Source organism: Crocodylus porosus, unplaced genomic scaffold (genome assembly GCF_001723895.1).
Source record: "Crocodylus porosus isolate Cpor-Errol unplaced genomic scaffold, CroPor_comp1, whole genome shotgun sequence".
Lineage (NCBI taxonomy): Eukaryota > Metazoa > Chordata > Crocodylia > Crocodylidae > Crocodylus > Crocodylus porosus.
The window spans coordinates 4834569-4856077 of NW_017728943.1; the positions used below are offsets into that span (position 1 = coordinate 4834569).

Below are 21509 nucleotides of genomic sequence, written 5' to 3' on the forward strand. Positions count from 1 at the left end.
CTCCTACCCTGGGGGTCTTTAAGAGGAGGCTTGATGCCTACCTGGCTGGGATCATTTGAGCCCAGTTTTTTCTCCTGCCCAGGCAGGGGGTCAGACTTGAAGATCTACAAGGTCCCTTCCGACCCGACTTCTATGATTCTATGAACGAGATTCCACAACTTCCCTAGGCAGCCTATTACTTCCAGTGAAGATGGGTTTTTTTGCTATTTGATCTACTCTTCTATAGCATCAAAACACTGGTCCACCTCCTACTCTCTGCAGTAAGAAAGCAAAGGTGTTTTCCCTCTTCTTTATGGCAGCCCTTCAGATATCTGAAGACTGCTATCATATTCCCTCTTAAGCATCTTTTCTGCAAACTGAAAATGCCCATTTCCTTCAGCCCTTCTTTTTATGGCTTACCTTCCAAGTCCTGTATCATTTTGGTTACCTGCCTCTGGACGCTCTCTGTTTCATGTCCTTTTTTAAAGCATGGAGACTAACACTGCACACAGCACTCTAGAGAGCTGCCTAGTACACACTGGTACCTTTTTACATGCCCCTCCAGAACTCCACCAGATAGGGCTGTACTGCAAGCACTACAGCTGCGGGATGTGCTGCAGCTGTGGGAGACTTTTTAAGATACATGTCAGTGTCAGGGAGGCTGAGAGGTCAGAGATTGACAGAAACCTGACTCAGCAGAACTGAAGAGAGACGTGGAAGGAATAAATCTACAATGTGACCACATGAAATCAAAATTTTCCAGCAAAGGCCCAGAGCCAGTCAAACACATAGGCAGGTGATCAAAACCATCCCTGTTGAGCAAAACACTTAACAGCATCTGCTGAACTCTATGCCCATGATGACATCCACCGATACTTTGTAGAACAGCAATGGGTTTAAACACACACTTAAAAGTAATCTTCCATGTTTCAAGGGTGGTGGTTATAGCTGTGTTGGTGTTGTCCACTTAATAGTTAAGCACCTTGCTGAGGGCTTTCTGTGTGAGCCCGGGTGGCAAAAATAAAATTTTAAATTTTAAATTTGTTAATTACAGATTTTATGACCATTATGATCATCTACTCTGTTTTCCTATAGATCAGAGAATCCACCCTGTGATTCCCACATCCAGCTGATAACTTTTGGGTGAGCTAGAGCATTTCCTTCAGAAATGCCTCAAAAGAATCTACCGTATCCCAAGGTCAATCACTCAAATGATTGAACTCACTGCTAAAAGTCTGTACTTTATACTCAGACTCAATCTTTCAGCTCCGGCAGTTAAGAAAGACACCTTTGCCTGATAAATTGAAGAGCCCAGTACTAGATATTTCCTCCATGTGTAGCTGCATACAGTATATGGGTAATGGAACAGTCTTATGAACACTAACATGCTCCCATTTGCAGACCTCCCTAAGGTCTCTGCGTCTTCAGTCAAACATATGGAGGAGTTTGCCTCAAAACAAGATCTTGACAAGCTGCTGACCTCTCTCTGGGAAGACTACAGTCTCTGGAACAAATGGAAAACCAAAGCAGCTAAGTTTAAATGTCATCCCAAGACTTTTCCTAGCCAGAATTCTGGAATGGCCACAGCAGAGAATGCTGCTAGTTCTCCCTACTCTGACCAAATGTATTAACTCAAGGATCCTGGAAATATGGACCACAGGACTGTGAGTCACAGAGGTCCATGGAGCAGTAAACAACAGGAATTTAGCTCAGGATGGAACAAGACCTTCCCCCAAAGAGCCAACTTGTATAGCTTGGCAGCCTCCCAGAAATGAACATAAGGATTTCAGTACAGAGCCTAGGGAGCAGATGTCTCTTGTCACCACAACAGATAAAATTTGCACTAATACTGAGACTATGAGGCAGAGATGCAATGAGACCTTTTCCCTCTTACCCATAAAGGTCCCCCTATACCTTCCTGGGACATAATTCCTGCCCTTATGCACCTAATACAGAAAAAATGAGGAAAACTCATTCCCTTGTTACCATTGATTTTTCTGAGCTTCAGCTGATTTTAAACTTTTCCCATATTACTAAAAACTTATATGCAATCCAAAATATATAATGGAAAGCATTTTTTTTCCTGTTCTTGTCATCCCTGCAGATGAAAACTGAAGCAGATGAACATGATGGTGTTGGAGAGAAGTTGGTCGTCTTCTGTAAGTGCTGTGGGAGTAAAGCTTTATCAAGCTCTCTAAGCAATAACCATGTGACACTTCTGCCAGCCCTGAAGCTATTTATTTGCTCTCTGTTTTAGAAAAGCCTTGAGCATTATCCCCCAAGAGCCTCAAGATACCACACCATGCAGCAGTAGGTCTGGAGATTGGCCAAAGGATTATCAGTCTAAGGGAGAAGATGCAGCTGTAACCCACCAATGAATACTTGCCATATGCACCTTCCATGCCCAGTCTGCCAAACTATGAGGCACTACAGCCCCCAGCTAGGGAGCCCTGCCTCTTTAGCTGTAGCAGTTCATACTTTTACCTCTGGAGTTCTGTAGCTCAGTCCCCAAATACAAACTGTCCTGGCAGCCATCATAGAGGTGCTGTCTGGACAGTAATCCCAAGAATACCTGTGCTGTCTGCTTATTATTCATGCCTGTATTCCTGAAGAGCTTGTGAGCATGCAGTTAAAATCTGATGCATCTTCTTGCACCATACATGCCACCGAGATCTCTTACAATACCTCAGGGCCTCAAAACCTGGTAATATTGGGCAGCTCCTCAAACTCTTAATCCCTGTATTGTCCCCACATCAACACCTCAAACTGGTTTTAAGTATTCGTTATGCAGTTCAGAGTGATGCCACTCCAGGGCAGGATTATCAAAATATGTGTTGTTCAGAGTTGGGACCAAACCAGATTTCAGAATATCAAACTGTCTTAGAAACTGGAATGACCTTTCTCTGCACAGCCCAAGTGTTGCCCTGTCCCCCGCAGCACTGGTGGAGATCCTTTGTACTGGATCTGTGCTACCCAGCTCGTGCTAGGGCTTTGTTATACTTAAACACTGTGAGCTGCACAAATATTGTTTGGTGTTAGTGGCAGCTTGCGAGTTTGGAGCAGTCACACCCTTAGTCCAGAAACCTTCTCTGACTGTTCCCACCTGCACATCTGTGACTTACCACACTAAAGGGCCTGGCAAGCAGGGGCAGGACTAGGAGCTATACTTGTGAGTTGCCACTAGAGGGCTGGTGAACCTGCTCTTGAGGTGAAGGTGTGAGAGAACCTGGGATATTGGATGACTTCAGCTTGTCAGCATATCTGTGGGGAGTGCTCACCTTAATGGAACAGGAGCTGGGTAGTACAGATCAGAGATAATCCTTCCCTGGAATGGTGTAACTTTGAGCCACATAACAAGTGCTTAATATCACTTCACAGCAGGGGTAGGCAATCCCCAGCACAACAAGGACTGGGCACCCCGCGGCCCCCTGCTGTCTGCCCCCAGCATGCCAATGTCTTACAAGTCAAGGTTGGGGGTGTTTTTGGCACTCTGCTCAAAACCATTCCCAACCCCTGCTTTAAAGTGTTAATGTGCAGAAAATCCAGGGGTAAAGAGCTCCAGGGCCTGCCCAAAAGCACCATGCAAAAAGGCCCTCACACTAAGGTGCAGCCACAGGCTACACCTTAGTGTAAACACCGCACCCGCTCCTATACTGGGCCCACTGCCACCCCCCACACTTCCCAGCACCCCAGATCCCTGCTCACTGCCCCCCTCCCCAGCCCCTGCTTACTTGTGGCTGCTTACACTGTCTGTTCTAGGGGAGCAGGCAAGGAAGGGTTAACCTGACCGCCCAGTCCCTACTTCTGCTGCTCTTTGGGCAAAAGAGCAGCAGCCCTGCAACAGCAGCGGCTGTGCAGGCAAGTTAACCTAGAAACAAGAGAGAAGCCCTGAGGGAAGGCAAACTGGGGGGAGTCCAGAATGGGATGCAGGGGTTCTCACCTTTCAGTCCTCCAGGTCCCTGCTGGCCTGAATGTGTGACTGCTCCAAACTTGAGCCAGCACTTACACCCACCAACGTTTGTGCAGCTCTCAGCACAAGGTGCAACAAAGCCCTTGGCCTGACAAAACATGGGGGCTGTCTAAGCCCAGCTGGTACAGAACAGGATAGAGTGATTCCTTGATTTGGATTTGTCTTCCTCCTTTTTATCCAGTACAAAGGATCTCCACCAGTGCTGCGGGGGACAGGGCAACACTTGGGCTGTGCAGAGAAAGGTCATTCCAGTTTCTAAGACAGTTTGATATTCTGAAATCTGGTTTGGTCCCAACTCTGAACAACACATATTTTGAGAATTTCTGTCAATCCCAGAGCATTCTGCCTGGGGGAACCGACATAAGCTGTGGATTATCCAAGACCCTGAAGTCAAGTGGCAACAAACTGTGAAGCCTTGTCAGCCCTCCAGGGAGGTGGCCAAGGGACTGGGTAGAAGGGAACCTGGGTAGAAGAAAACCATTTTGTCAGAATCATCACACCTCTGTCAAATGTTTTAATGCAAGTGGTTTGGTGCATTCCCATGGAAGAAAGGGTTGTTCCCAGAAGGTTTCCAACCAGTTTTAACTGAGACCTTTCCTTTTTGGGTGCTGGGAGCCAGGACAGCCAGACACTGCTTTTCCCAGTAGCACACCAATAAGTCTGCAGATTACAAGAGGCAGAGAGGCCTCAGGGCTCCTATGCCCCTCTCAGAGCCAGAACAATAAAAGAGGTCTGACTTCAGAAGCTCTGCAGCCACAGTGGTTTGATGCATTCTCTAATGAAGGGCACTACATCAGTGGCCTCATTGTCCTCATCCCACCCATTCTTGTAACTGTTACTTTACAATAAATTAAATGTTCAATCTGACCACCTGGAGACTCAGGCTCTGTAACCACAAACACACAGAGAACGGGATCTCTCTCTACCACCCTGCCGAGATGCCTCACCCATGACTTGGACAGAGGCTGTAGAAGAGAAAGTAGACTGCAGTTCCCACGAACTGTGCAGTCCTTGGCATCTCTGCAAGGACTGCTTGCTCACAAAGGTGCACTCTGCTGCTTAGTGAAGGGAGAACTTCTTTTTTACGATGGAGCCTCCTGAAACTCAAAAGACCGAGCTTCTGTTCCCAGTTCTGCCACTGGCCTGTCAGGTGACCTTGGGCTAGTCTCGTGTACTCATGCCTCAGTTTCCCCAGCTGTGTAAAACAAGAATATTGATAGCGATATTCTGCAAAATCCTTTGAGATCTATTGGTAAAAGTGTGATGTAAGATCAGGTATGGTTTAAAACTTGACACAAACTACCAATTCACCACCAGCTTGGGCAAGACAGGCCCAGTGCCTTGATAAAATGCCCCTTCTTGGTGATGCCTACACAGCTGTTACTGTGCAGTCATTTAGTACTTGCATACGCAAGTATTAAATGGCTGCACAGTAAAAAGAGCTACTGTGCAGTAGCGTCCCCGAAAGGCTTTTGGTGAAGCCACCTGCACAGTAGCTCGTTACTACTGTGCAACAGCCTGTTACTACTGCGCAGTAACATTAAGTTACACTTCATACCATGTGCAGCTACCGTGCAGTAGTAATGAGCTACTGTGTAGTCAGTGTCTCAGACACAGCCCTTGTGAGCTTTCAAAAGGTTCTACATCACAGCAATGAATTTGCAGCACCATGTAGAGGGAGGTCAGTGTATAAGACTTATTTATGAGTGTGGAGTCAATCTGTTCTTTCTCAATGTTTTCTCCCCCACACTGAAAACCTAGCCTTCTCATAAACCAGTCATGAACAAGGCACAGAATACCTGGGGTGAAATTCAGGCCCCATGAAACCGAGTAGGAAAGCTCCTTTTACCTGCAATGAAAGCAAGACTGTACTCGGTGTTTCCATGAGAAAAAAATATACTGTACATCTTCTTTGTGAGGTTCCAAAATTACCTTCCGTTACAAAGAAGGTAATTCTTTGCATTAGTTATAGAATCACTGAACCACAGGAAAGTAGGGCCAGAAGGGACCTTGCAAGGTCATCTAGTTCAGCCCCTTGCCCAAGGCAGGATCATTCCTGCAAAATGTAGACCAACAGATAAGAGCTATCAGTATTTAATTAATTCTGAGAGGGAGGGGTTTTTTTGTTTTTGGGGGTTTTTTTCCCATTTGAACAATTTATTAGTACGCCTGGCTTACAAGTTTTAGAAAAAGAATCCCAGGATTTTGTCTCCTGTGTGTTTTCACCTAGCTTCCTCATGGTTCATGATACCAGCTGAGGTTGTCAGTACTATGTACCCAAACTGACGTGAGGGCAGCAGGTTCTTCTGCCATTTTTCCAGATCCTTCAGTTGAACATCAAGGGCTCATCACTCTTCTCCAAACAAAGAGACAGGAGGCACAGAGAATGTAAGTGACATGACTGAAACAATGTGAGAAGGCCATGCTACAGAAAGGAACAGGAACACGGGGACCTAACACTCGCTTGCTCCCTTGGGCATGCTTCAAGCACTTGATGCAAACCTTGACCTGAGTTCTATAAAGCAGCAGGTCTTGTTCTTTCCATAAGGAACATCAATGAGCCTCATATAAATTCAAGGTTCCAGAAAACACTATCCCATCACCCAGCATTTCAACAGTACCCTTCACCACCCCCGTGCTTGCCACACACTGTACTATATGCCAGAAGAACTGCATGGCAGATGGAAACCCCACAGTGGGATTTTGGCTCAATCAGATGGACTGTCCTGAGCGAAAGTGATAGAGGCATCTCCACTGCAAAACGTACCTCAACATGTTTCCCAGCCACTCTGTAGCCACTGCAGGGGCATATAGCCCTATATTCAGCCCAGCTTCCTCTAGGCACCTAGCACCCACAAGGAATGCATCCAAAATAGGATTTTGGCCGGAATCTGCAAAAGGACATTTTTAATCCATGACCTTCTTGTTACATATGTGTAACAGAAGCTAGCCAGAAACTGGCTCCACATCCACATACCAAGGTAATAAGTACTGTAAACGTGTAACCAGCCTACCAAACAGAATCAGTGCAGAACAGCAACCTCTGCTATTATGTCCCAAAGGATAAAAGTGCAAAATGAATGTATGTAAACTGGAGGGGTCCACCAATAGATCTGAGGGGCAATACTGATAGCTGATATTTAAGGAGGCATATCAGCCTATACCGATCTGATATCTGATACAGCTGCCTCCAGCTGGTAAGTCCAGTGTAGTGGAAGGGGAGGGGGGAGAGAAGGGGAATGGAGGGTGGGGGGTGCAGATCAACGCAGGGGACAGATCAATTCCCCCCACAGTGAGGGAGGGGGCAAGCGCTGCCCAGGCCACTGGCTTAGGCAGTCCTACTCTTCTCTGTGAAAGTTATATCTTAAAGTGTCTGCTGCCTCACACAAAGGAGACCAATGCCTGCTCCTTCTCCTACAGAAAGCTCCTTGAGATATCCCTCCATCTGCAGTAGCCTGTCGAGACCATCCTGGGAGAGATATGAAGCTGGAGGTTCAAAAGACCCAATATTCCTAATGCTGGGACCCTGTCAGCCACCCCCATCCCTAGTCACTTTTGCTGACAGATCAGCAAGGAGGCTGAGATGTCCCTAGGGCTCTCAGATTTGTCAAGGAACTCCAAAATAGTTACAATCTGAGTCCAGGCAGCTAAATGAAACACCAGCAGAGCTTACTTCAGGGGCAGACAAAATACAGCCTGTGGGCCAGATCCAAACTGCCAGGCCATTCTATCCAGCCCATGGCCCCTAAAAAAATTCAGAAAATTAATATTTATCTGCTCCTGGCTGCCTGTCAGAGATGACAGGAGCCAAAGGCAGTAGGACCCAGGGGGAGCCAGCAACAAGGCAAGCCCAGCTCCAACCCATTCCCAACCCCCTCCCACCCTCGTCCTCCCAACCGGAAGCCTCTGCTGGCCTGGCTTTCACTGCTTTCCTGCACACCCGCCAGCCTCCAGTACCACGTGCCCCAGCCTGCATTGATGGACCACAGGAGCATAGGGCCACATCGGTACCCTGGAACCAGGAGTGGAAGGCTGTGTGTGTGCATGCAATGAGGGAGGGTGAGAGATACAGAGAGCAATGAGGGAGAGGGAAAGAAAAAGGGAGTGTGAGTGTGTTTGTGTGCGCGTGCGCACGCAGTGAGGGAGGGAGTGTGTGTTTGTGTGTTCATAGGGCGAGTCCCATAAACACACCCTGCCATACATGCAGACCCCCACACCCCCTCAAACACTCCAGCCACCCTCCCACCGCAGAGAGCATCCCACAAAGCCCATACCCACCCACTCTCCACATATGCACACCTCCTGACATATTCACACATATACTCACATGCTCCCTACCCCACACTCACACACCTATCCCCCCCACAAAGCCCCCACAGACACCCATAACCTCCCCCACACCTTACATACCCACAGCGCCCCACAAATCTATACCCATGCCCCACAATATACAAGAGTAAGACTTCATTTTAAGCTATTGTGCAATCACCTCTATGTATATTACACAAACATGTGTAAACCAGGACAAAAAAATTTTTGAAATCAAATTAATGAATGTTGTAGATGTTCAATTTTTAAAATATAATTTGGTATTTTTCTGGTTCTGAGATGGCAAAACCCTTTGCTGAAAGGAGTACTCCCAGAGGCAAGGGGAGGGACTTCTGGTGGCAAAGGTCAGAGGTTAGGGGGCAGGACTTCCAAACACAATATGGCAATTAGGGAGCAGGGCACCTGTCAGGGGGCAGGGCTACCTATGTGGTTGTCAACAGCTTGCCAAAAGCAGCCCTCTACCCAAAATAATTGGGAGGCAGTCCTGCCAACCTGCCCAGTGCCAACAGTGTCTGCAGGTGGTTGCCAACCGCTGGTCAGCATTCACCACCCCGTCTCCCATGACACTGCTGCAGCTGCCTGCAGGAGCTTCCTGCTTGCTGTCACCACCACCATCCAGGCAGTCATCATGCCCCCCCGCCTCCAGGGGCACATGTCGTTCATGACCCTGGGACAAATCCAATGAGTTGGCAGCTGCCTGCCTGTGGGCCAGATCCAATCTGTCAATGGGCTAGATCCAGCCCATAAGCCATATTTTGACCACCCCTACTCTACATGGACAGAGACTGCCAGAAGGATTCTGTCCTCAGGACAGGGCTGCTTACCTTTGCTCTTTTCCAGTACCAAAATGCAACCTCCAACCAAAAACAACAGCCTGCAGGAGGATGCTATTCTAATTCTCTCACCCAGACCCCGTGCAAGCAATAACATACCTGGATACCCAACTCCCATGCACTGACATGCATTTGAAAAGCTCATGAGCTAGCCCCAGGAAGGCCACTGAGGCTACAGGGTTGAATCCAGAGGAAGGCAATTAGAAATTTTTAGCCTCTGGTGGCTGTTCTGTAGTCTTATTGCACTGCCTATCCTGAATCCAACCTCTCAGATGCCAGGAGTGGCAGAGCACAATGCCAGAACAACATTTTGTTCCTCAGCTATCAAGCACAAAGAGCTAGTGCAAAAAAAAAAATCCAGGGTGAGGGAAGGAAACCCTCATAGGATTCTGGTCTCAATCAGTAATGAAAGCCTGAATAATTCTATGACTCCAGCTGCAGCTTTACACCAGCGTAACTGAAAACAATATCTGGTCCATGCACAACTCAGCATGATACCATCTCCATTAATATTGAAAACATCCTCTCCTCAGTAACACACCCTCCACCACAACACCCAGGCATACCTACTGGCTTCACTGGGATTGTACGGTAGTCATGACATGGCTCTTACTTTATAACAGAGTTCTTTATGGCAGGCGTTAGAGATGCAGTAACATACCTTGTGCTGTCTGGGAGAATTAGACAGGCACATAAATATTTATTCTGAGGTCATTCATTTATTTAATTAAGGAATAAAAAAAAGGGATACACAAGTACGTGTTCAGGCCTGTACCCTGGAGGGGCAGTGAGAAAATGTGCTGGAAGGTAAGTTCTACTTGTGCTAGAAACAGACACCAATTTTTTAGGAGCCCACACACTCAATAGCAAACAAATCCCTGAAGGGCCGTCTTGTCTCTCCTTTGATATTACATGCAATTACTTTTTAAAGATTGCTTAGGCTCTGGCATACAGGAAGTGCAAGTCATACTTAGGAACCAACACATACCCCCGAGCTGGTAGATGACAAACATCTGAAATCTTCAAAGCATTCTTAAAAGCAGGAAAACACCCCTTGCCACAGGGAGCCAAAATTTAAGAGCCTGATCTCTCCATTAGCACAGGGGTAAATCAGAAATAACTCTTCACAATACAGGTACACTGACATTAGCTCACAGCCAGACCCCAAGGTCCTGAGAAGACTGAACCTGAAAATTAAAGTGTTCTGCCACGCTGCTTGGCCTGGGATCCCAGCCCCAACCCTCTGTACCCCTCCCATTCCTGGGCTCTGCCCTGGCCCCAGCTAGCATGGGGCTACAGGTGAGCAGGGAGCAGCATCAGGAATGGGACAGGTGCACAGGACCAGGATCCTGGGCTAAGCGGCAGCAGCCTGCAAAACCCAAACAGTAAGGTGTCAAGAGCTGAAGGGCCTCAGAGCGAAAGGAATGCAAAGGGCTCCCGCCACCCCTACCCACCGCCAGCAGGGGCTTGGCACTTTCTGCAGACGTCCCAACTCCCAGCACTGTGCGGAGCCAAGCATTAGCCCAGCTGGAATGGCGGTGCACGAGAGCTTCGCAGCAGGTCGAGACTCAAGCAGAGCCGTTGCCAAGGTGGGGAGCAGTGGAGGGCCTGGGCCGTGGGGAGGGAGAGCGCGGGCAGGGCAGGGCTATGCAGGGAATATTGGGCAGCAAGTACCGGGCAGGAGCCACACACTGGGGGCTGTGCTGGACACGCCATGCAGTAGGGCCAATCAGGAGCAGCAGCTCTGCAAACAGCCTGTCACTGCCAGCATTGGGGTCCCTTCCTGCAGGCTGTGTTGAGTGCTGATGCTCCCTCCAGTCACTGGGGCAGGTGGGTGGGAGTGGCCACCTTGGTGCTGGGGCTCTAGTTTGAAAGCCAGGAGCTGCCTCCTCTATCTTGGCAGGCGTGTCTAGTGCCATCGGGCATCCAGCCAGGGCCGCCCTCTACATTTGAGCTGGGCTGGACTGAGGGACCTGCACGGGGCAGGCATAATCCTTTGGCAGGCCAGATCCAGCATGTGGGCCGTTTTCTGCCCACCCCTGCCCTAGACGTTGCTGAAGACTGGTTTCCATGCGTGGATCTCTGATCTGGAAAAGAGCTAAAGAGCTGTGAAATAAGCCCTAGCAGAAAGCAAAATTCCCCTAAGAAAAGTTAGTTTCATTAGTGGAACATCAAGGCTATTAAAAAGGATTGATGATCTTTAACACCTCTGAAATTAAAAACAATTAATTGGTCACTGACTCCCTCAGCTGTCATACGAGTAATACCAGAGCTGCTGCACTGTGGACCAGGGATCCAAGCAAGGTGCTTCTATCTTAGATTTTTTTAAAAGCAGCTTCCTCACTTAATACATGCAGCCAATTTTGAGGGGTTGATTTTGGGTGAAAAGATGTGTGCTGTATGCAAGAAAATATGGTATATAATAAGAAAAACAGTAGCTGTCTCAAAGGCCTTACAATCTGAATAGATGTGGGGGGAGGTGATTTACCCAATGCGGCTGAGCCAGGATAAAGACCCCAGAGTCCTAAAGATGACTGTGGCTGTGCACTTCAAGCCTGGATCTTGACTGAGGTCCAAAATTCCAGGAGGAAGGGGAAAATAATAAATGCGGGTGAGGTATCTCAAGTCAGACCTCTGTGATGGTCAGAGGTACCCACGCTGAGAAACTTCCTGGGTTATATCTGTGTTTATTTTCTCCTGCCCCCAACCACCACCAACCCTTTTAAAAATACTTGTTAAAAAAGGAAAAGAAATAAATCATTTCTAAGCACAGCTTTGGTTAGTGTTCTGCTTCCCTTCCAGCATCCTCCTCAGACACAGCCTGTCACACAAGAGACCCAGTCAGGCCTGCCTGGTGCTGGCTGGGGCCTGACTCAGCAGGAAGTGGATCTACACACTCAGGCCAAGAAGTAAAAGAAAAGTAGGGGGGGTTTTTGTGAGTTGTTTTTTCCTTCTTTTTTTAAATCTTACTAAACCTCAAGGGAAAGTAAGCTGTTCTCTTGCTCCAGGAAAAAAGTAAAGCCTCTGATGGGCTGGATTTGCATGTGAAACACCCTGAAGCCTTGTTCTGGGTAATAAAGAGCCAACAAACTCCTTCTGGCCATGGCAATGGCACATAGCAAAGATGTTGTTTATGTGGTGAGAGAGTTACCAGAATGCCCCGTTATTCAGATCTGATCTCACCTCTGGGGAGACTATTTATGACCCTGACTGGTGAAGTCAACAGCCATTTCTTCTACTAGCTTCAAGGAGCTTTGGATCAGGCCTAGATAGAGCATTTAAGCTATAGGTTTTACGATAATTAACAAATGTCTGCTCAGATCCCTTCTGACCCTAGAAACTATGAAACTATGAAATTGCTCTGGTCCTCCTTGCACACTCTGTAGCACATAGGGCAGAGTTTCTCAACCTTTTAAACTCAAGGCATCCCTCCATAACTCCCCTGGACTAGGTTACACCCCAACTGAGAACCACTAGAAAATCTCAGCTTACCTCCTTTATCTCCAGGCTGCCACCAACAACAGCTGAGACGGCCTTATGCACCTTTATTTCCAGAAGGGGTGTGGGGGGCAGATGGGGAAAGAGCTATGGCAAGAGTAGACACCCCTGCTTGATTTAGGGTTTGCTCTCCTCCCCCACTGGTTGAAAGTTTATAAATAAGAACTGCAGGTTTTGCAGACACTGAATGTAGCTATACCCTACATCAGAGGTTCCTACACTTTTTTCTAATTGCATACTCCCTTCCAGATTTACCAGCTAGCCGCATTCCCCTATCAACATACGTTTTGTATTTTAACCCCTTAAATGCCAATTATTATAATGAAAACTAAATCAGCCATTACACAATTTCTCCTGTGTACTACCCGCAGAGATGTCTTGCATACTTGCATACTTCCGGAACCCCTACCCTACATGTAGAGAGTCCCCCTACAGACTGTTGCCTGCATTTCCTATTTACAGCCAAACTATCAGCCAATAAGGGATGGGAGAAAAACCTAATGCAGGCAGGAACACCTGTTCCTGCCACAGCCATTTCCCCATCTGGCCCTGCATGCCCTTTCTGGGCACAGAGACTTGCAGAGCAGTTTCGCTTGGCTGTGGTGGCAGGAGCAGCAGCACCCATAAAAGGGTCCCGCAGCACCTGTGTGAGCCCAGGTGAGAACCACTGACATAGGCTAATTTATCTATAATTATTTTAGAGAAAGCTTGTGCCTAGAAATGTTAGTTGCTCAAGGTCACAGGGGAGTCAGGAGCAGAAACCAGGAATCCTGTCTCTTAATATCCTAATCTAAACACACCTGACATCCCTACCACTCTATACAAAACCAGTGCATATGCTTGTCTTCCCAGGGCTCCATTTACTTTCATGGATCCAAATGCAGAAAGGAGGCCATGATGCAATCCTCCTAATTCCGGCACTTAAGCTCTATCCAAGTGTACCATTCAATAATCTTAAAGAGCAAAATTCTGCCTTAGGATTTGCATGACTTCCATGCCAGTCAGAAAACAGTGCATACAACAAAGGGAAAAGAAAGGTTCAGTAATCCAACCAGCTCCAAATGGTCACCATTGGTTTCACTTGCCACATGATTTTTGGTTACCAAAATATGGGTCCACTGTTCACCGTGTCTGTTCAATGCAACTATGATACTAAAGTTATTTCCAAGGGACCAAAGTGTGCCCAAGTAGTAATTATTATTTATTATTCTGAATTATCTGTATTGTGTTAGCACTTATGGGAGTTTGTAGATGACACTTTAAAGCAGGTTTAAGGTGGGTTCAATGCCTTTTGCACCACTTTAATGGCACTGCTGCTTGCACATTTGGTGGCGTACTGTGCATTAATTCCAGCTGCTGTAGCACTTTTAACAGCATAATGCGCCTTAAATGACTTTCGGGAGCTGCGAAGTAAAAAACCTCCGACGAGTTTTAGTTTCTAAACCCTACAGCCATGGAGGGGAGCAGCAGGCCCCATGCAGCTCAGGGACTGTGCAGGCAGCCCAGCAGCAGCCCAGGAAGGCAGGATCCACAAAAAAGAAAGAAAAAAAAAAGTGGCGAGCCTGATCTCCCCACCAAGCCTGCCTGCTGAGCTGTGCGGAGGCCCAATGCTTTCCTCCACGGCTGCGGTGCCCCCTGGGACTACTCGAGCCAGGTGTCAGCAGGCAGGTGCTGCTGGAGGGGTGGGGGGAAGCCACTGCTGCTGCAGAGGGAAGCACCAGTCCCCTCTCCCCCCACCCCCACCTCACGGACCGCTACTCTGCCTGCCAGCAGCTCGCTCTTTCCCACACCCACCACTGGAGAGGTAGGTAAGGATCGGGCTCCGACATTGGAGTACATGACACGAGTTTATTTTGCCCTAAACTGAAGCAGTGTTTTCAAAAAACCACTAGTTCAATTTAGGGAGAATTAAACCTCCATGTCATGTACAACCCCCGCTAGGTAGCTTAGTCCCAGGCTAGGACCCTGTTGCACTAGACTCTTTCAGAAGCCCAGAACAAAAACATGGTCCCGTCCCCAAAGCACTTGCAATCTAAGTGACAAATGTGGAAATATTTTATCCACATGCAAAAATGTTGGTCATTGTCAAGAAAGGCTAAAAAGGTGGTAAATTTCATGGTGGCAATTTAGTGGAAGGCTAAAAAGGTTGTAATTTAGTGAAATACATGGACCAGTTATAACTTTTATGTCTTTCTATGTAGCTCTACACATGAAGGCCACATTGGCAGATTTGCTGCTAGTACTGGGTACCTCAATTTTTAAGAGAACAATTTGATCTCAATTTTCAATGTTGCTGAGCATGTGCAGCTCTTTCAAACTCCATCTGGGAGCATGGGGATGGGAGGTGGAGGGGGCATGATCACAAACTCTGACAAGTAAAGCCAAGTTGGGCACCCAAAAAATCAAGGACGATTTTTAAAAAACTCAAGCCAAAGCGTTTTACAAACAAATATTGGAGCAGGAAGAATTTTGTGACTTTTCTGCTGTAAGTAGCAAGGTCACTGAGAAGAGTTTTTCATTTTATTTACCATCCTCCATGATGCAAGCCCAAACACAGCTGCCTAATGCTAAGGCATGAGAAACAGAAAGGGCAACAAAGGTGTTTGGGGTATGGAACAGCTGCTGTCTTCCCAGGAAAGACTGAAAAGTCTGGGACTCTTCAGTTTGTAAAGGACAAGGTTGAGGGGGGGATGTAACAGAAGTCTAGAAAACCATTCAGGGTGTGAATAAAGTAAATAGAAAACTTATTCACTAAATCCCACAATACAAGAACTAGGGGGCATCCACTGAAATTAGCAGGAGGCAGATTTAAAAAAACAAGATCAAGTACTTTTTTTATACAGCATGTGGTTAAACTTCTGGAACTTGTTGCCACAGGGGGTTGCAGTGGCAGACAGTATAACCAGGTTCAAAAAGGGATTAGGCAAGTTCATGGAGGACAGGTTCATGGGAAACTATTAAACAGAACATTCTGGGATAAATCCTCTGTCATCCCTAAGTGAACAACAGTTCGCAACAGGGAGGGTCTGACAGGAGATGGACCACTATAGATCTGCCCCATTCATATACTCTTCCTCTAAAGCTTTTACTACTTGCCAGCACTGGATATAGGGTACTAGGCTAGGTGGACCATTCACCATAGCCAGTATGGCACTTCTTACGTTCCTAAAAATAACCACGTCTAGATTCAGTTAAGCTGAACAACCACTGCAGCTGAATAGCAGTTGACTCAGACGTGTGGGCTTTGGCCCAAGAGAGCTGTGTTCTGCTCCTGGCCTTGCCACCCACCTGCTATGTGACCCTGAGAAAGTCATTTAATCTCTGTTGACCTTTGTTTGCTCTAGATCCTACCTGCAAACATTAACCCTATTGATATATTTAATAAACTTAAAACAGAAGCACCCTCCCTTCATTTGAAGGCAGATACTTATTCCAACATGGGAAGGAGGACAACCTGGCAGGCAGACCAGGCCTTAGACTGTAAACTCCCTCACTGAAGTAAAAGGGTAAAACTGGAATAAATGAGCATTGAGTTGACTGAAATCAATGAAGAGTTTGCCACAGCCTTTGACGGGGTGGGATTTCAGCTGGTACCATGGACCTTGGAACAGACTTGTGGGTGCCAATGCACAAGAAATAATTCATACCCCAAATGATCACCCACAGCAGGAAACAATGTAAAGTGAACGGTACAGTGTTCAACCCAAACCTGCTAAGCCAAACTGTGCTCCATTTAGCTTGGATCTGACAGCAGCTATAACAATGAGGGTAATTAACCACTGGAGCAGCTTGCTGAGGAGTCAGTGATTTTATTGCCAGAAGAGGCCATCTGATCATATAGTCTGGGTGCTCACATTGCATGCACAGCCCAAGAGACTTGGTGGGCTCCACCCTCTGGAGTCTGTAAAAGAATGCCTTTCTCCTAGACATATTTTAGTTCAGACACAAGTTACAGGGCTTGAAAATGTTCATTTATGTAACAGGGAAGAATAATTCCATCAGCTGTAGGAATCCATGTGCTGTGCAAGAGGTCAGATGAGAAAATCACAATGGCTCCTGCTGGCCTGCAAGCTTCCTCTGTGTGAACTGGGAACACTGCTGGGCACCCCCAATATGTGGCATTAACTAGAGTTAGTGAGAAAATAATGACTGCTGCAAAATGTTGACATTGGGACTCTTCAGAGGATCTGGCAAAGCTCTGGAGATAACAGATAACAACAGCAGCAAGAGTATTGCTGGAAGGAACTACAGTCAGAAGGCACAGCAATCCTTACTGCAGATGTCTCCAGACCCAGGTGATGCCTTGCCTCCAGTTCACTCTCTCCCTGAGGGAGATGTGTAGTAGGAGTCTCTGCAAGGGGAACCTAGTGATCATTGTCCCCCAGGAATTTCTCCAGAAGGCTGGTACTCTGTGTCTGAGGGCCAGCTGCTTAGGATCCAGATTTTACCTGCAGTGTCCCTTTAAGGCAGAATGCAGCCCACAGGCCGGATGTGGCCTGCCAGGCTATTCTATCTGGCCTGCAGGGCCCCTAAAAAATTTAGAAAATTAATATTTATCTGCCCCTGACTCCCTGTCATGTGGCCCTCGATGGCTTGCCAAAACTCAGTAAGCGGCTCTCCACCCAAAATAACTGCCCACCCTTGTTTTTACAATGATGTTCAACCAGGGTGCCTTGAGATCCTTTCAAGGGTACCAATGGGGTACCACATACATTTAGCACCATTAGGTAACCAAATTTGATACAGAAGATAGACCCAAAAATTTCAAACAGGAATCAAAAGTGATCAAAACATTGGCCCTGTTGTGGTCTTTCTTTGCTCTTTGCAACAGAAGAATTACTCTATTACTCTGTAGTTCATAAATGAATGAAAGCTAAGAGCTAGCTTTTTGGGGGGGTTGCCTTGAGTCTATGAGGGGTGCCTCCAATTTAAAAAGGTTGAGAACCACTGGTTTAAGGAAAGATAAGGATCAAGCCAGTGACTGTGAAACAGCTTGTTTTTATGACTAATCTGCTCAAATCACAACTCAAAGGGAGAGAGAGTCCTTTCCAAACTGCAAGCTCAGCTCAGTGCTGGAGTATCAGCCTGCTCCATACAACCCCAGCCACAATGAACCCTGCTGACAACGCGGCACACTGTGTGCAAAGCAAAGCAGAAGGCAGCCTGCTCAATTCCCTTCCCCATTGGGCTGGCAGCCCCAACTGAAGCATGAACTCTTGTGGTCAGTAAACTAAACAGGCCTGACTCACTAGGGGCAGGAGCAGAGACAGGAAACCCAGTTTTTGCCACAGCAGATCGCAGTCCTACAAGCAAACTGAAATGCTACGGAGTTAGTGCTCCTTGCATAGCAAGTTTGGGAAGAGAAGGGAGAAGCAGAGAACAACTGGCAGGGGAGAAAGGAACTGGATAAAAATGGAGCGGAGAAGGAGACCAAGTGGAAAATGAATAGAGAATTCAGAGGAAAGGAGCAAACTGGGGAGGAGAAAATAAACAAAGCCCATGTGCTGTTCAAAGTTCACCCACTTTTGCCCAGGGAGCACCAGAGGGCAACTGGAAGGAGGGCTTTTGAGACATAATTCTAAGCACAGACATCCCCTTTAGCTGCAAAATCATGGGTAGAGGTCTTTAAATGTAATTACCCTTGGAATAAAAAGCAGGGGTTTAAGATTACAAGGGATAGGAAGAGTTTCTGAATTCAAAGCAGTTTTGCAAACTCCACAAATAGTTGAAGAGATTCATGCAGCAGGGGGCTCACCCTCTTGCCCCTGGCCAAAACCCTCCCTAATGAACCTGGCCACTGATACAATGTGCTACACTAAACTCTGCCCCATACCCACAGCTAGCAGAGGACAACCCAGAGATCTGCTCTTCCAGTCTCACCTCAGCATGGAAACAAATGAGAACAGCCAAACCCATTTTACACAGGACCGTCCTTGGGGCCCTGCTTTTATGGCATTAACTGGGCCTTACAAGACTTGGGTTCTTTTTCTGGGTCTTTCCCAAACCTCTTGTTTGCAGAAGAACTACCTTAGTCACTGGGGAAATCAACAGGAGCTGGAGCGTGATTACCTTGGAAAATCTGGACCATAAAAAGAACTACTCTCACTTATAGTAAAGACCCTGAAGTTCTCCATGCCTCACTTTCTCATCTCCAAATCAGCAACATCGTTTACTTTCCATTAGTTTACTGACACTGCTTTCTAAATTTTGTGGGCAATCGATGAGTTCCCTCTTTGTGCCTCTGTTTCCCCTCCTAGCCTTAGCTTAGATTATTTCAAATATAGTTCTTTGGGACAGGAGCTGCCTCTTAACAGAGATTAGTACAGCACCCCACACTTGGTTTTTACTGAAATCTCTAAATGCTATTGTGACACAAACAGAAGTCATGCAAGTTTTGTGCATTACATCTTTTGTGACTCCTCTTTCTATCAGTATTCTTCAGGATGGGTCAGGTCATACATATGCAACCAGTAACCTCAGAGGGTAAAATCCGGACCAGCATATTCTTGTCCCTATTGTTATTTTATACACAGAGGAAGAAAAAAACAGCACAGGCCTTCTAATTTGTCAGTCACAAATCTGGTTTAGATTTACAAAGTGTACTCTAATAAATTAGGCCAAGGCCTTAAGTTTGTTTTCATTTTGGCAAACGTAGACAATTTTAATTTTTTTCTTTTTTGGATGCTAATGTGGCACAATGAATTAAAAGAAGTGACAGAAATGGACACTGATCACTCCTTTCTGGAAACAGACACATTCTGGGTTCTAAAATATTTATAATGGTTATTACATGGGATGTCTTGAAAAGCCACAGGCATCTGGCAAGAGTTTAAAAAAACAGATTTTGTCAGGAAAAATTAAAAATCATAGCTGATAAATTCCCATCTATGCTCCATTCAGCAAAACGCTTAAGTAGGAGCTTAACTCCTACTGGGACCCAAACCTATGCTCAGTGTTGGGGCTGAATGAGGTGCTGGGTGGCACTGCGGCCTGAAAAGATGGAATGGTTACAAATCCACACCAACCTCCCACTGAAGACAAAAGGCTTCCATACTGCATCTACAGTTTCCAGAGCTGGCAAGCCAGCTCCTGAGCAGTTTGGTTAACATCCAGCCTGACCTAATAAACTCCTGTCCCACAAGACCCACTCTTGCCCCCGCAGTCCCTCTCTCTGTAGCATTCTTCTCCTCTTATGATACAGCCTCCAATTCCTTGGAAGCTTCCTTCGGGCCGCGCTGACTTTCTGTTTGCGCTTACCAGCCTGCGTCTTAAAAATAGCAGGAATTGGATTGAAGAGACGCTTCCCCCCCTCTTTTGAGCCCGCCTGTCTGGTACCACCCCCAAGCTGTCCAGACTCTTGGGTGGATGTTTGCCAACTTGGCCAAAAACAAGGAAAGGGAAAAAAAATAATAATACAGCAACACGCAACCGAGCCACACAAGCACTCCTGAGCTTGCCTTGGTGCTTGGGGGGGGGGGGAGGGGGGGAGTCTCTGGGTCTTTATGGACCTCTGGGGACTGACAAGCCATGCACAAAGCGATGTGTGCCAGGTCACTGTCACTTCCAGAGGCTGAAGGGCCCCAGGCCCTCTACCTCTGCATCCACCCCAGAGTTGTTGGCCTGAGGGGATGTGCCAGGTGGATGCATTTGCTAAGGGACAGCCCAGGCAGTGGAGTGGACTGATCTGGGCGGACAGGGGGCACCTTTTGGGGCACAGGATTGGGGGGTCATTATTTTTGAATGAGCTGTGCAGCCTCATTCCAGCCCAGCCCCGCTCCCGGCAGCCAGTCCTCCACATCTGGTTTCACTCAGCTCCTCCTGGAGCTGGCTCCTTCTCTCCCCCCTCTCCGCCAGAGAAAGGGGCGAGGGAAAGACCTCCTTGGCCCAGATGCCCCCCCGGACTTGGCACCCCCCCCTTTGCAAGCCCCTACCTGAGCGAGCGGCGCCGAGTCCCGCATCCAGGCTCAAGAAGCACAAAGTGCAGCGCAGCAGCCGTGGCCATAGAAAGCAGGCGGGATTCAAGAGTTTCATGCCCGGGGATGGAGTAGCCGAAGGGGGCTTTTTTTGGGATGGAGGCTGGATTTTTTTCTCTGCCCCCTACCTCCCCGCCCCCTCTCCTGTCTCTCTTCCCTCCTGTCCTTGCAGCCTTGGTGGGTTAACTGACTGTTTTCTCCCCTCTTGCTCTCACTCGGGCCGGGAGGAGGATGCAGGGACTGGGCTGGAGGAGGGAGAGGGGGGGAAGGAAGGACAGCTCGAGGAGGAGGAGGAATACCAACCAAAAAAAAAAAGTGTGTCTCTCTGTGTCTGTTAATGGTTCAAAGCGAGCCTCAGACACTGCGTCACCGGAGAGCCGGGCAGTCCCTCACTTGTGGGCCGATCCCAAAAAAGCTGGGAAAGGGAGGGAGGAGAAGAAGAAGGAAAAAAAAGTTTCGGGCTCGCAGCAGACGGCTGCGTGGCTTGGCAGGCGGCGCGGGGCTCGGGGCTGCTCCTTTGTTGGTGCCTCACTTGGCCGCGGTGCGGGGGAGGGGGCGGCGGCGCCGGGGCCCCGCTGCGAGGGAGACCTCGCGGCTGCAGCGCTGAGGCGGCGCGGGGCCGCCCAACCGCCCGCGTCCCCCCTCCCCCCGGCGCGGGAACCCCGGGCCCCAGCGCCTCTCCCGGGGCGCTCCTTGCAACCTGGCCGCCCTTTCTTTCGGGGAAGGTGGCCATGGCAAGTCAGAGGGGAGTGCAGGCAAGGCAACAGCGCCTCCTGCCTCCCGCGCCGCTGCTTCTCCCAGGAGAAGGGCTCCGTTTAGGGAAGACCTTTCGCACCTTGGGTCCCACCATCGTTGGCGAGGCGTGGGGGGCATGAAGGCCGCCTGCCCCGAGGCTGGCAGGGCACGGCGAACTCCCGCAGGCGGCCA

At 48.0% G+C, this 21509-nt stretch overlaps 1 protein-coding gene and 1 long non-coding RNA gene across 2 annotated transcripts in view; both read right to left on the bottom strand.

The window, feature by feature from the left end:
- MRC2 (mannose receptor C type 2) overlaps positions 1-21054 on the bottom strand; it is a 108322-nt gene extending 87268 nt beyond the window's left edge. Inside the window, exon 1 of the mRNA XM_019548485.1 lies at positions 20541-21054. Coding sequence (XP_019404030.1) covers positions 20541-20640 — 100 coding nt within the window. The 5' untranslated portion in view covers positions 20641-21054. The remainder of the gene's footprint in view (positions 1-20540) is intronic.
- On the bottom strand, positions 6175-18950 carry LOC109318972. The gene is made up of 3 exons (XR_002103360.1): positions 18934-18950; positions 18802-18805; positions 6175-6293 (listed from the first exon to the last, which is right to left on the bottom strand). It is a non-coding gene; the product is annotated as an uncharacterized LOC109318972 (long non-coding RNA).
- Positions 21055-21509: the final 455 nt, after the last annotated feature.